At 35.7% G+C, this 16,474-nt stretch overlaps 1 protein-coding gene across 5 annotated transcripts in view; it reads left to right on the forward strand.

Moving 5' to 3' along the window:
- The first annotated feature begins 2,556 nt into the window (after nt 1-2,556).
- The window catches only part of LOC113233693, a 78,956-nt gene continuing 65,038 nt past the window's right edge, over nt 2,557-16,474 (forward strand). For 2 of the 5 annotated variants that reach the window (XM_026468873.1, XM_026468875.1), the window contains exon 1: nt 2,557-3,375. In XM_026468873.1, coding sequence (XP_026324658.1) covers nt 2,731-3,375 — 645 coding nt within the window. In that variant the 5' untranslated portion in view covers nt 2,557-2,730. The remainder of the gene's footprint in view (nt 3,376-16,474) is intronic. The other 3 variants (XM_026468874.1, XM_026468876.1, XM_026468877.1) reach the window with 2 other exon arrangements.

Below are 16,474 nucleotides of genomic sequence, written 5' to 3' on the forward strand. Positions count from 1 at the left end.
AACTACTGGCAACACTGTTGTGGCCCGCGACGCCCGCTTCCCCGCGTATACCCCGCCGTTGCGGGCAAAGGCTCGTTTAGGTATTATTCGTTGCGCAACTGTATACAGTAACTGTAAACAGCAAAACTGGGTCGGGAGTGTACATTAAAGGCCATATACCAGAACTAATACTACATTAACTATATGACTGTGCTAATAAATAAGTATTTAACATAGAGTAAATAAACATGATGACAAATGGCGCGTGTCCAATTTGTGTTAAAGACAATAGCATCCGACCGACGACGGTCTTGGGATAGGTCACATGATATATGGATTATGTATAGCGTGTATTCTAGAGCGTTTCTTCTATATGCGATTTTAGATGACATCGGTAGTCGGTTTGCACTTGCGTTAGATGGGAAGAACCCGGGTACGATAACACCAATTTCTTTTTTAATTGTGTTCTGAGTATTCGTAACCCTATTTTAAATTGTTGAGGAAAACCTATTTTATGAGGTACTTAATAAACTTGTCATAAGAAAATGTGTACGACCCCACATAAATTATGAATCATTTGATGTATTTCTTAATATATTTGTTTATATTTCAAATGACGAATCTTACAAATTCAGATATGTACGTTTATTATATACGTATACGTTACATACGTACGTTACATTATATTTATTTTATACTATCAAAATCTGGCGTATAGTTTCTTATCTGTTAAATAAATAATTAGGTAATAAATTCTTTCTCTCCACAAATTACAAAAATATTTGTACTTAAATATGCTATTCTGCCATATCATTACTGTGACAACTGCGCTCCGATTGGCCAGCCCGAGTTCGAAACAATTGACGAGTGTCGTCAATTGTTTCACTTCAAATGGACTAGTTAACTTGAGCTTTGTTATAATGGACGAAAATTGCAAAATTACATATTAAATATTTAATTACCGATGAAATGTGTAACACCACTGATTAGAACAGCATGGCATTGTTAGAGATATTATCTTTATTACAAAAAATACAGAATATTGTTTGGAATATACGGAGACGTACAAACAGGTCAGCTGTTGGAGCTGTCTATATTTCAGTGCAAACGAGAGTTGATATTTATAAGAGCTGTATCGCTAATGTGTTACCAGGAATATATGGCCCTTATTTCGCCTCTATTTCTGGTTATATACTCGATGTGTTAATATATAAATTGTTGCCGACGATCCTTTTACGTTGGGGCTGTCATAAATTAACTTATTTTTCGTAAATTAAAACTCGACTTTTCACTTGACATGTGTATGTAAATAATCCTTAGACTATGGAAACTAACATGACAACAAGTAAAGTAATAAAATTCATAGCATACGAAGGAGCCTGTAATATAAATATATCTAATTTATTGTTTTGTAAAGATGTTATTTTTGTTTTAAATGTAATAAAGCCCATTGTTTTTTTGTTTGGCCCTATGGCTCACTAGTAGAGAATGACTTACAGAGAATTTAGATATAAATATGAATAATGTTTCCGGGAAAATCGAGTAGCATATTTATATCTACTGTTACCATTATATAAAGGAATTTTTTCTCGAATCTGAACCACGTATATTTGTTTTTTCGAACAAATTAAAATTTTCAGGCTCTACAGGTCACATGATCACGGCTAACTACAATAATAAAACTGAATAATATACGAGATTTATTCCATACAAAAACAAAACAAAAAAATAATTATATAAATTATAATTATAAAAATGTAAATTCTCTATCTTCACTACCATTTGCTCTTCTGGTCAATGGAAGACATAGGACGAACTCTGTGAATAAATAACTAAATTTGAAGGGAAAGGGTACTGGTGAAATTACAGGCATTTGTCAACTTATATCTCAGGGTGACCGTGCCACTCAGATCCTTGCGATTTAAAACTCTGAGTGGCACTGCAACATTTATGTACAGGTGTGTAGCTAACCAACAAGCGCGGTTAATTTTTTGATGCAAAGTATTACTTAGCGAATCTTATCGTCAAAAGAAAAAGTTCAAATTGATTTGAAGTGATATAATGTAGACTTGTGCTGCGCACCTTTTTCTCTTTCAGTGTGACTTGGCCCTTACAGATCACGGCAACTTGGATCCGAAAAAAATAGTTTAATTGCATACTTAGCAATCGCGAAATTCTAAGAAGTCGATGTAACTAATTTTATTATTTGATGGAAGTAGCTACCAGTCTTCTTTCTCAACACCATAAACTTCAAGGTCCCCTTGTATTGGGATAAAGTATGTTATTAACAGAAAATTTCTTTTGTTTCAGAGTTTCAACCACATGAAACACAAGATGAAATCAAACAACGGAAACTATTGAAAACGAACGAACGACCTAAAACTATAATCACATGTGTTCAGACTTCCAAATAAACCCAATGTAACAATGTTATGAAACAAATATAAACAAGACATTGTGGAATAATCATTGAAATAACGGTTTTGAATGTATGGAAGAGACAAAGAGTTGCGCAAGCGAGGTAAAAGTACTCTATAGTCACAATTTTCATACGAAAACCGATGTGGTTTTTCGAACGTGCTAGAAAGAGAGAAAGCATTTGCGCAAACGAGACAAAAGATTTATTAAAGAAAATTTAAAGGAAATCCCATTCAATTTCCGAACGCGCTAGAAAGAGAAACACGATATAAGTGCGTGTAGGACAGAGCTAGAGTACGAAAATAGTGCGTTTAAAATTAAATTAGTGAAAAAATGCCTAGCCGGGATTCAGTGAGTGAAAGCGCGGCAGCGGGAGACACCGCCGGTATCGCGCAATGGTGGCAAACACCATGGAAAACGATGGCTGACTTAGCCGAAGCTGTCGATGACCTCATATGCAGCTTTGATTATATGGACACAGCCATGGACAATCTAGTCATGCTCATTTTCATATGGATTCTATTCTCCTTAGTGCTGTTAGGCATCGCGAAATGGGCGTACACGAGATACAGTACCAGGACGCCAGAAATCAAAAAGGATGAGCCAAAAACGAACGATGAACCGAAGAAATCTACAGCGAACGAAATTATATCTAGTGCCGATAGTGTTTTAGCGACAAGTGCTAAAGTTAAAAGTGCCTCATTCAATTATAAACCACCAGTAAAGGCTTCTGGATTTGTACCAGCTACTCCTCCTAACAAAAAGCGTATAGGGCGCATGTCCCCTGGACCTGAACAGATTAATATAAAGAAACATCAGAGTATCATCGTACCTACGTGTACGGGCCCCGACGCACCAAGTGTTCAATGGGTGAACGAATTGTTAACTTGGTTATATAATGATTTGGTTATAGTTAACGAGATAGTTCAGCTGTGGATTGTTTCTATGAACGAGTTTTCGAAGAAATCTGTGGAGGAGGTGAGTGTTTTATTGGTATTTTGTAAATAAGTTTTTTGCTAACGTTCGGGCGCCATATTGCGGAAGTTGTCGGAACTAAATTATCTCGGGAATTTGGGATTTTGTGGACACTGCGTGGTCAACTTTAGCTTTTATTAAATGACTATGTGTGACTTTTATTCAATGAAATAACGGCTCTGGATTATGTGTTAGGAAAACTGAAGCAATAATTTAAATTGAGTATAATTATTATTAATCGGGGGACGCACGAAGCGTTGCTTCGACGTTTATATGTCGAACGGCTATACAATTAAGTTCTTGTAAAAGTATAGCCTGGGCCTTTTCAAGGTGAGTGAATAGGCATTATTTAAATGTGCATGCTCCATCGTCGACCTTATCGCCACTTTTGCACCAGCTGGGATGGAGGTCAAATGCGTATTTATATTTTATAAAAAAAGTAACAATGTTTTTTAGCAACAATTAGCATACTATTTTTCCACGTTTGCATATAATCATATATTACAGATTTCTTCAAGTTTTTGTCAAAAATAAAGAAGTATTACAATTAAAAACAAAACAAAAAGCTAGTCGGCCAGTTTAGCTGTACAAAGGGGAAATGTTGCTGCCCTTCTGGGCACGATATCCCTGGGTACGGCAAGTGCCAGTATTTCAAATTTTTGTGAAATTTTGTGTAGTATATATATTATTCTTTAAGTTCCTTGTAAATACCCACTATTGTTATGTGTGATAATAAGACTAAATACATTTAGGAAATGAAACTATTTTTTTCAGATTTCAATCGCGTTTATTTGACATGTAAAAGGCCCTAAACGTTGGTGTATTTGAAAAATCAAATATACACGACTTAGATACGAAAAAATAGTTTCATTTCCTATATGTAACAATCAAATTTATTACGAAAACCTAAGACCTAGATAAAGACTGTTAGGGCAATTTTGTGTAGCGTCCTAACTGATATTTTAATTAGCAAAAATACGACGTTCTGGTTTTGAAACTCATTATAGTACTGTATACAGTACTATAATACTCATTATAGTTCTGTATATAGAATTTTAATGAATCTTTTCTATTCCTGTTCTTTAATCTGTCAATTTAAATTTTATAAACCACATCGTAAAGACGCTTTTTTTTGTTCTGAATCAAAATTCTATTTGCCACTGAGCTGAAGAATTTAATTAAAGAACTGTACACAGAACTATAATGAGTTTCAAAAAAAGAACGTCGTGTTTTTGCTAATTAAAATATCAATTAGGACGCTACTCAAATGCTATACTGCCTCCTGATTGGTTAAATTGGCCTAAAAGTCTTGCAACCTGGCCTTTCTTTATAATAAAAATTATTAGGGTACTACTACTTCTATTTTACCTCTTTGGTTTTTTGTTTTGTAGCGTTTTTGTTTGGCTTTCATCTAAATATATGGAGAGGCTGTATGGTGGAACCTTTGTCTGCCCTAATAAATAATAAATAAATAAAAAATAAATAACAAATAAAATAAAAAAATTATAAATAAAAAATAAATGTGCTAAAACTTATTAAAAGGAAAATTGTGTTTGTTGTCATGGATTGTTAGCAAAATGTACATTAAACATGGGTTCTGTTTAATTATTTTATTTACTCGTAGAAAAAGTACTGTACGCAAACATTACATAATTAGGTCTTAAAATCTCGCACCTATTACTTAGGCCACTCGGCAAAGCTTCGTGGCCTAAACACGGTACTCATCTCTATGAACCATCAATAAGCAACGATTGCATAAAATTATATTTCAGCTCAGTGGCGAGTGCCATAGACAATAGAATTTTGATTCAGAAGTAAAAAGAGCGCCTTTTGGATATATTTTAAGAAATTATAATTGACAGATTGAAGTGCAGGAGTCCCAAAGGCAGGAGTAGAAAAAAACATTTTTTATTGTTTCAATAAATATTTCCTGATAGGTATCATTTCCGCATCCGGTATTTTAAATACATAACCTTGTTTCAAAATAATGCCGAACGATTTATTGAAGCCATCAAAATAAGATCACATCTGATTGGTGTCTGTTATCGTTGCAAACAATATAATACTCTATTACAAAGTTGTAAAGGACGGGAATCGTATGTAAGTAATGGTATTTCCTAATATAACAAACAAGGTTTGCAGTTGATGAATTAAGATATGAAACAAAAGTGAGTTTTATTGCAAGGGGTTAAAATGAGTATTTGTTTTACTGAAGGTGTGTTGTATGCAAATTAAAGTTGGTGTTAACAATTAATAGGTCACGGTAAGGAATCTGTTTTAAAAACTGTTCTAATAATGAGAGTGTTACGTGAAATTATAATTACAATTATAATTGTAGAATATAATTATAAATGTAGAAGCCTAACAACAGTGAACAGTCCATAACCAAGTACGAGGATATTGGGATCCAAGTTTGCCATAGTCCGTCTTTTTGAAGTTGGAGTTTTTACTCCATCTTCAAAAACAGACAGTTCATAGCGCAAAAGTGTTGCCCACTTGCAAGCAGGTAGTGATTGCAGTCGATAAATATTCTATCGACACTGGATTGCTTGTTGGTTACGCTTATACAATACATAGCCGAATTTATTTCATTTGACTCATCATTGGCCCACTGGTCATCCAATTGCGGGGCACAGAATCATTTGAATTGTCATTTTTTGAAAATTCATACATACATGCAATACATTTAGAACTATGTCTATTAAAAATACAAAGTTTAATGGGAATAAAATTAATGAGATCTTTTGACCCGCGACGGGATTTTTTTAGGTTAGATTAGTATTTTAGGTTAAAAATCTCTTGCAAATCCCTTTTTTTTATTATTTTAGTACCTATTGACGAAGCCTGGTACTGATCTTTACTAGAAATATTAATGTAACATTTGTATTGGAATAAAAGTTATTATATTGTCAAAAAAAAATACAAAGACGAGACATATTTGAAAGTATTTCAATTTAATTTAATAAACATAATCCAATCTGCCTGTCTTTATTAAAATGTATGTGAATAAAAATTGATTTCCATACTAGTTCCAAGTGTCAAAATAAGAATTAAAAAAGATAATAACGTAATTAGCAACCATTAGAACATCGTAACATTTACACTTCAGACATTTTCGGAAAAATTTTACAGCCTTTCACAATGTATCGATAAAACTGTCGACAACAACTACATGACTATTTAAAATTTTATGAAAACTGGCAACCCTGCAAATTTCATTTTACTCCGTGTTCAAAAAAGACAGGCTATAATTTTAAATCATAGGGTCGTATTCCAGAACTCGTCCTGAATTGAGCCTTGAGTAGAGTTCTGGAATACGGCCCATAGAGCGCCAATGGCAAGATTTTGTACATGTGCTTTTTTTTATTAAGAGTTTTGGCTTGGATACAAGTCCTTTGAGCCATGTCTTCGTTTAATTATCGGGATCCTCATTAAATATTCTCCATTGTGGTTCTACGACATTCATGTTTTCACTTTCACAAAAATCACATTATTGTCACTTATAAAGATTAAATAAAAAAAGTTTGAATTCGTAATTATGGAATTTTCAGGATAAACTCTTTTGTAATTTGGTTTAGAATAAGGAATATAGTTCTAAATCTCTTCATAATTATTTCTTTCTTCGTATTTTGTTCATAATATACTTAAAATAAATTGATCTTTCTAGAAACTGTACTTGTAACCTGAAAAGCCCGCCATTTTTGTTTGAACAATTGGTATTCTGCTAAAAGTTAAGAGTAGCGGCTAGCTATGGAGCTACTATTCAACTGCCATTGCAATGTTTTCGTATTCTATTGAAGCCATAGACTCGCCAGGCGTAATCCACTAATTAGTTGACCTTTCTTTCGTTTCGGTTTTAGGTATTTACAATTTAACTGCTTGTTTCGATTATCGACTTTATTTTATAAAAGCTTTTAGAAATAAGCAGTTTGAAAGTAACCCTTTTGTTTGTGTTTTTCTTTTTACTGAATGTGATTGTATGTGTGTTTTCCTGTGCAATAAATGAGTAAAAAACTACTTTTTTTTTTAAATCCGCAAAATTTACATTTTTTACTTTGTACGGTCATTTACTGAAAAATCAGTTGTAATTGTTCTTTGAGATATTTCAATGAAATCTTCTCTTCCATTTGCCATAGTAAATATGTCAGGGGATGAGCTTGTTAACAGTAAGAGATAGATGAATGAATTAATGAGTGAATGAAATATTGTTTATTGCACATTAAAATTAAATGACAACACAGAAAAGTAATGTAAGCATCACAGACTAAGCCATTGTACAACAGGCGGCCTTAGGATAGAAATTTAAAAGTTGGAAAAGGAGGTGCATCCAAGGAATATCTTGTAATCAAATCGTTTTAAATACACTACTCAATAAAATAAATATATAAATAATAATAATAAATATACATATAAGTATTATTAGAACGTATACATAAATATTAATACATAATAATAATAAGGTTACTTATATATTTTTGTAGATCAATAAAATAAATTGTATATTTTATTTTTAAAGGGTAAATGTTTAGGTTTTTTTTTTATAATACTAAGTGACGGAACGAAAGTAATCGTCACGCATGTCCCTAACAGTTGCAGTGTCACTCAGACCTTTAAATCACAAAGATCCGAGAGGCACTGCTACCCTTACTCTTCAAAACCGGAACGCAGTAAGGTTTACATTACTGCTTGGTGGCAGAAATAGGTAAGGTGGCAGTACTTCCCTGGACGAACTCTTTCACAAGGAGCTCTACTGCTTAAAAAAAAAAGTTTAAGTATCCTCGAATTTCTCCGCGTCTAGATCACACGCTGCAAAGCCTACGCCAACGCCGTCTATAACACTATTTCGTCTTAAAGTTGTAGGTATATGTTGCCACAGTGACTTAAACCATCGTCCCCTCATTTAAGAGGAAGCATGCCAAAAAAGTTTTGACGTTGGCTCCGTCCAAATTTGTGAAACAAATATATGCCTGAAGTTCGCGTGACATGCGCATTAAAAGTACCAAGTTCGTTTTAGCGGAATAACTCTAAAACTTTAACTATACGATCTAACTTTAGTTCTCGATCATGCATAAATATAATTAATTATCTAATTTTTGTCCTAATAACCTGTAGCATTTCGAGGATAAATCGAAAACATGTGAAAATTATAGGTCATTACGTGATTTTTATCTATCGAGGAAACTTTATTGTTTTATGTTTCTGATTAGTGTCTATGCTTGAATATATCGTGTAGTTACTCATACAATAATTTATTTTTAACTTTAAAGTGGATATACCCCTCTAAAATCAAATCGAAGATTAGGAATTTTTCCTCTGCTCCCTCTTAAGAAGCATTTGTTCTTTTACTGACCTAACACCGAGCGTTTCAACACTATGGAAATACCCAAATATACGTCCAAATACGTTTATCCAATGGACTCATAAATTTAACATTATCTCTTTCGTTTTCATGCTCGAGCATTAATACAAAAATATTAGGTCAGATGGGGAAAGAGGAACTTACTTTGTTTTCAGTAAAATGTTTTGAACTCTAGGAAGCAGTGGCGCAGCGTCGATTTCTTTAAACTTAAATTTGTTGCCCCCTCTATTTTCACCACGGAACAATAACTACAGTAGAAGTGGTTAGTTTGCGTCTGACGCGTGCCAACCTTAGGTCTCCAAAGACTTACTTGAGCTCATTCTGCCATTTTCGCTTTGTATGATATGCTTGTGTCATTCTTTCGTGCAAATTCGCTGAAATCCTAGAAAAATGCCTTATTGTGCTGTTTTGGAGTGCAACAATGTTAGCCGCACCAAAAATATTAGCCGTGGTGGTATTTCATATCATCGGAAAGCGTTATTTTAAGAAATTTTCAATTTTAAATAATTTTTTGTTGTAACAAAAATTAATTTGTTGTAAGAAACGAAAGTAAAGCTTATACCCCTGCAATTTATCGCTTCTTTTTTGGAGAACTAAATTAATAACTCCAATTCGTCGTCGTTCAGCAATTTACCACTAGATGGCAGTACATTGATTGAAATTTCAATGTAATATCAAAACGTCGTAACTTGCAATCGATATGCCAACAGGGTTAAGTTTAAATTATATTAACAATCCATAATTTTTTATTTCTTTTTAAATTTGAAACTACGACGAATCAATGTCAAGGTTTTGTAGAGTTTCAAATTAAGAATGTGAGTTTTGGCGACATCGGTTCTATTTTCTTCCGTACTCTTTTGTCCTATTGAACTCTTCCCCCAAAAGATGGGGTAAGAGAACCTGTTATTGATCGAGAGACTAAGGTGCTAATCTCCTGCCCCTCCACCTGACAATACCTTATTTTCAACACAACAACAATAAAATAAATGCTTACAGTGCACCGGGTTAGTAATAAATATCACATCTAGTCGTATACATTTGCACTTCAGCCAAACCACGAGTTTTATTGTTTCGTCTTGTTTCTAGTCTATTATTACATCACGGTTTCAATGTAGGAACGAAGGTATTCCGGGTGTACGAATTCGTAAGATGCTTTATTGTTAACCCATTAGTGCCCGCCGCCGTGCCCAATCGAGGACACTAGTTTAAGTAAGCGTAATTTTGATATTACTATTAATACAGAAGCTATATGTGACATAAAACACTGAATCTTGATGTCATTACTTTATTAAAATTATTTACTATTATCTAAAAGTGGTTAGTGTGGAGTGTGTATGGTGGTGGGAGACCATTGACTTACAAATAAATGGGCGACGGGTCTAATACAAAAACCACGAAAAAAATGTCCCAAGTCAACCTATTTAAACGTAGTGACATGTCAAGGAATATGAAAAAGCTAAAACGTTAAATTTAAATTGTAATGTCATCGCAGTACTGTCTAATTTTGCTTGGTTCGATGTCAGTCGAACAAACGAAGACTAGAGCGTGAATGACGCTCTGTATACGATTTTAACGCCCTATAAGTTCGGACACTTTTTAGCACGGACCCGACGTCCATATAATTGTAAGTCAATGTGGGAAACGCTAAAATTAGTTGTATTCACATATATTATTATTCAACAATTTCATTATTTCTTTACATAAATTGTTGAAATATATTTGTATACTATAATATAGAAATATGTAGCATTGGAGTAATTTATTTGTTTCTCATGTATAAGTAATTTTCAAGTAAATAATGTCATAACGGATATTAAGCGTATACAATTATTACTATGGGCTTGGAATGGAAAATGGAATAAAATTTTCTTTTTCTTCGTAATTTTTTAGTTAGTTTTTTAGTTTTAGGTTAGTTACACAGTACACACAGCAACATAAAATAAATAAAAACTAACAATACTATACTACTAGACTCGCCGATGTTCGCTCAGAACATCGGCGAGTCCCAGCGAGCAGACAACGCGCACAAGATGTGGTTGGGGCTGCGGCGCAAGCGGCATAGTGTCGTGGCGCACCTCTAGCGCATGATGTCTGCAAATCCGTCTGTGTGCGCCTCCGCGAACATACCCGAGATGCTGCAGTAGCGCGGCAGCCCCAGCGACACCCGGAACGCATTGTTGTATTGTACTCGCAGGCCGTTGTATGTTCTTCGCGTATAGTCGACCCACAGACTGCACGTGTAAAAAGATTGACAATAAGCTTTTAAAAGTGTAATGTTGTTATTTTGCAATGGTTGGTTTTTGAGATTTTTTTAATATTTTCATTTTAGGAGCTTAATGTTGTAATTAGGTAGGTAGGTAAGTTTATAGAACTGGCCCAAAATGCAAATATGTGTTTACTAAAGTCTAGGGCAGGCTGAAAACCAGTGAATGCTGAGACTGTCTCCCACACACAAATCATTTAGTTTTTTTTAATATATATTGTATAGATAATCTTGTCTCCTCTTGTTCTGTATTTTGTTTGTGGAAATAAATGATTTAGAGTTTCCCAAAGCGGCCCCACCAGTGCGCGCTGAAGAGTCCTAAGTAAGAGCCGCGGAAGCAATTGGGGGACGTTGTTGCTGTCCAGGGGGTGCTACCGCATTTGAAAAAAACATTCTGACTTATCTATGCACTACATACATATGTATCATTTTTCTCCTTGTGATTTTTTGTATTAAGTTAATATAGAAAATACGTGCTTTCAATTCAATTATAATTGTGGTGGTGGGGCTTTTAAATTTTTTTATCTGATATAAGTGGGCGGTGAGCTAAAAAGTTAGTTAACCTTAAATGGTTTAAATGATGTAGACGCGGAGAAATTCGAAGTTACTTAAACATCTACCCTTTAGAAATAATATGTATCTCCTACTGCTAACAACCTAATAATCTCCTGACATATTTATTATTGAGCACGGGAGAGAAGATTTCATTGAATGACAATTAATTGAAACTGATTTTTCCGTAAATGAACGTATTAAAAAATGAATGAAAAGAAGCAGCAAAATTAAAAAATGAAAAAAAAAAAATCATTTATTGCACAAGAAAACACATGTACACATTAAGTAAAAAGAAAAACACAAACGGTGCTGCTTATATCTAAAAAGAAATTTCTTCATGCAGACCTAAATATAGGACTATAATTACAATACAGGTTTACGTGCATAACAAACAAAAGTACATATGTGATATAATATCAGTACAGAGTACAAAAAAACTTGCCTCTAAAGTTCGTGGAATTACATTTATTTGCCAAGTTTTCTTGAAATGATTCATCCCCTAGTTACCACCCTTAAAGGTAATATATTCTTCAAATTTAAATGGGGCAACAAAAAAGAATAATCAAAGTCGGTTCACAAATGTAACCATGTAACATATACAAAAAAATGCAGACGAATGGAGAACTTCCTCCTTTTTTGAAGTCTGTTAAAAATATCGCACCCCTCATGGAAGAATGGGATCAGTGGAGTTACGTCAAACATGTTTATTGCCAAATTAGATACAGAAAAATATAACCCACATCCTCTCCAGTTCTTGTAACTCGATCTACAATATTGTCGCTAGAGTTATAAGAGTTGGAGAGGAAGTGGATTATATTTTTCTGCATCTAATGGAGCAATAAATGTTTTTGATGTTACTCCACTGGTGCTACTGTTCCGTGAGGGGTGTGATATAGTAAAAACAGTGCTCGCTCAGACTCCTAATTGGTACCTACTCGGTTACCAAATCCGTTTTGTGCCAACGTACCTATGTACCTTCTAGTACTGGGCACGGGTCTCCATGTAATACACAAAGAACATTAAATTAAGATAATTATTAAGTAAGAAGAGATTATTTATCCACTGGTACGGAACGGCATCGGAGCGTGACCGCCGTGGTGTTACACAGTGCAGATTTAATAAGTACATCACAAATTCGAGTACGAGGTACGAGGCCTATATTAATTAGCAGAGGGTGGTCACCATCGAGTATATAACCAGAAATAGAGACGAAATAATCCACCCCTGGCAACTAATCAGGCAAATGGGCCGTATATCACTTTTAAATGTCAATTCTCGTTTGCGCTGAAATCATATAGCACCAACAACTGACCTGTGTGTACGACTCCGAATATTCCAAAATAATTCTGTATTTATTGTAATAAAGATAATATCTCTAACAATGGGGGATTGTTCCGTTCGGTGATGTGGGGAAAACAGCAAAACATACAAAACGAACAGAATCACATTTCATCAGTAATTACTGACGACATTATTGACGACCCCCGTTAATTGTTTCGAATTCGGGCTGGCCAATCGGAGCGCAGTTGTCACAGTAATGATTTGGCAGAATAGTTTTCAAACAAATTAAATGACATTGCGTCTCTATTTCTGGTTATACATAGACTCGATGGTGGCCACGAAGGGCGTTTTCAGTCAAAAAGGCTAGAATGCGTCGTGATAATCTTAGTAATTAGCCGGGGTAGCCATTAGGCTTGACCATTAGGTTTGACCTATCGCCTCTCAAAAACAGGACGTGGGTTCGAATCCGAGTTCGCACCTCGGCCTCGTCGCCCACTGTGCGACCGGCGAAGTTGCCGGGAAACCGGCACTCAGACTAGGTGTTCACATTAAGCCGGATCTCGCAATAAAGCCGGATACTACAGTCTTCACCTTTAGTCGAATTCGGACCACTGCGCACGATGAACGACGAAATTGTGGTGCTGTGGTGGTATTTTAGAAGGTTTAATAAAGTAAAAAAAAACATTGGCTACGTCCTATTTTACGGGAAAGATTTTCACTTGGAACTTTTGAAACATTAATGGGCCAACTGAGAAATGACGAGTCCAAGTTCTTCAATTATTTTCGAATGACAGCGTCCTCTTTGGATGAACACCAAAGTGACACAGCAAGTTTGTTCAGCAAGCGGAGCAAGTTTGTTCACATTGCTCCGGTCTGGGCGTTCTGCCGGCGGTCCGCAGTGACAAACGCTCCGGTAACAATGGCATTGTTGCCAGTCCGGCGTAATGTGAATAGCTTCGTATAAATTGTACAGCGACTAGCCTTTCCAACATTTTATCGACCCGGCAAATTCGCCGGTCCGGTATAGAGGGAATGAGGGCAAGTTTCTCGGAGTGTCTGTGCGAAATTTAGTTTGAAATTCACTATGAGCTTTTCGGTGAAGGAAAACATCGTTATGAAACCTGCACGTCGAAGAAGGTTCACAACCCTCTTAATATGTGTGCCCAAGTCCTCGACCCGCATCGTGTTAGCGTGGCGCACTATGGCTTAAAGCAGTTGGACGTATAAATAAATGGGTTGATGATCAATCTACGGGAAGTTAGAGAAGTTTGTCAGGATCGAGTAAAGTGGCGATGCTGATCGGTAGACTCTGCCTACCTTAAGCGAATTTGCTCACTGCATCCTATTTGTGTTCATTCCGAATCCCAGACTATACACATCTAGAAAACTCGGACACATTTCGGACCGTCGCTTTTCGGATTCGGAACTGCTGATACGAATCGGCCGTAGCGCGCAAACGCTCCAATGGGAATCCAAAAGCGTGAGTAATATGCATTTACGTGTGTTATATACAAATTCTAAATTTAACTGGATTTGTGTGTGCTGTTACAGTTGTCTTGCGAAACTTGTTTATTAACTCTGTAAGTATACAAAGCTTGTTAAACATTATATCTGGTTTGGCTCACTCGTCTCACGCACTTAATCCACACTGATATAGTTCGCTACAGTGCTGTTGCGCACAGGTGGAGATCAACCTTTTCTAACCGCATACAATTATAACTGCTGTCGCATAAGTTAATCTTCTCTGGGTATACACTATAGTATTCATATATATATTATAACATCAAGTGACGGGACGAACAAGTCGTGCGCCTGATGGTATACTACACGCCTGTCCATAACAGTTATATTGCCACTCAGAAGAGATTTAAATTGCAAAGATATGACGGGCACTGCCACTGCGCCCGTCACCCTGAGACATAAGCTAACAAGTCCCATGTGCCTGTAATTTCACCAGCACCCTTACCCTTCAAAACAGGAACACAGTAATGGTGACATTACTGCTAAGCAGCAGAAATAGATAAGGTGGCAGTACTACCCTGGACGAACTCCTTCACAAGGAGCTCTACTGCTAGATATAATATAAGACCTGTGATGTCCTTTCAGTACGCAGCTGTTTGTTCTTCAAACAGCTTCTACCACGCACGGTCAAATCGCATGTGATGCGCAATGAACTCAACACTATTAGACGTAAACACACTGTCTGTTCTTCAGTTACGGTTTCCACTAGTTTTGCACAGCGTCAGTTTTCTGTGATAGGAGGCTACGGAATGTAAGAAAGTTAATTACTAACTGGCTGTTCAGTTTCGACTGTGAGTCGACTAAAAAATTACTTACCGTACTGGTTTAGGTTTTAATCACACAACCAGGCACAATTTTACACACACACACAAAGCTTAGTAGTACGATCGTATGTATTAAAAATGATGTTACGTTCTTAATACACCCACAGGGAACGAGGCTGGTGATCTGTAACACAGGTTCCCAACCTAGTACAGACTCCAGCTCTTGCAAAGGAACTATGAAATGTAACTATCTGGACCTTTCTGAGAGAAATAAAGCATTTTGTATTGTAATGTATATACTCATATGTGTTGAAACGGCTGTTGCAAGGCTAGGAGGCAGTCATTGTTACGCTTTGATGCCGTTACTGGTAGAGGCTTATTCTTATGTAGTAGTATGCAAGTAACATTAAAACTTAACAATATACCATTGGATGAAATAATTATTAAATACTTAATCGGTTTGATAACCAACGACTAACAAGTACATATACTTTGGATATTATTGTGATACTCTGACGTGAATAAAATTAGATTCCGATTGATATTCAAAATTTGCCATTCACGAGGTTTATAATAATAATAATAATAATAATAATAATAATAATAATAACGTACACACTCAACATAGCCCCGCACTAGGGATACCCTGTGTCGCGGGTGCCATGGACACACACGTAGACAACCACAAATTACACCCAAACTCACGAGAGAAATAGATGTAGGTCATACAAATATTTCTCCCGACCCGGGAATCTAACCTGGGACCTCTGCATGGCAGTCCGGCATGGTAACCGTTCGGCCACGGAGGCAGTTTAAAACTATAGTGATATAAATTTTATACTAAAGCTTATTATACAGCACTTGGATGACAAAGATCCATGGTAGCCATCCTTTTAGCTCTTGTAATATCGAAAATGTTTGAAACAAATATTGTAAATAATAAATGTTTTTTTTAATTGTTTTTTTTTATAACATTAAGTGACGAGACAAACAAGTCGTGCGCCTGATTGTAAGCTACACACTTGTCCATAATAGTTACAGTGCCACTCAGAGTTTAAAATTGCATAGATCTGAGGGGCACTACCATTGCGCCCGTCACCCTAAGACATAAGTTGACAAGTCTCGTCTGCCTGTAATTTCACCAGCATTTCAATGTATGTTTACAAAAAACAACCCCTAGAGTATCTTGCTCATTTTTCTCAGGGGAATCTGCCGTACGAATGAGCAGTAGAGTTTAATCAGTATGACATAAATATTAGCTGACTTTGATATTGATGTTCACCTTGACTTTATGACTTTCAAGTGATAAAACCACGTTTGAATTGATCACGTGTGGCTTTATTAAGTATAAGGTGCGAT

Source organism: Hyposmocoma kahamanoa, unplaced genomic scaffold, assembly GCF_003589595.1.
Source record: "Hyposmocoma kahamanoa isolate Upper Pololo Valley unplaced genomic scaffold, ASM358959v1 79, whole genome shotgun sequence".
Taxonomy (NCBI): domain Eukaryota; kingdom Metazoa; phylum Arthropoda; class Insecta; order Lepidoptera; family Cosmopterigidae; genus Hyposmocoma; species Hyposmocoma kahamanoa.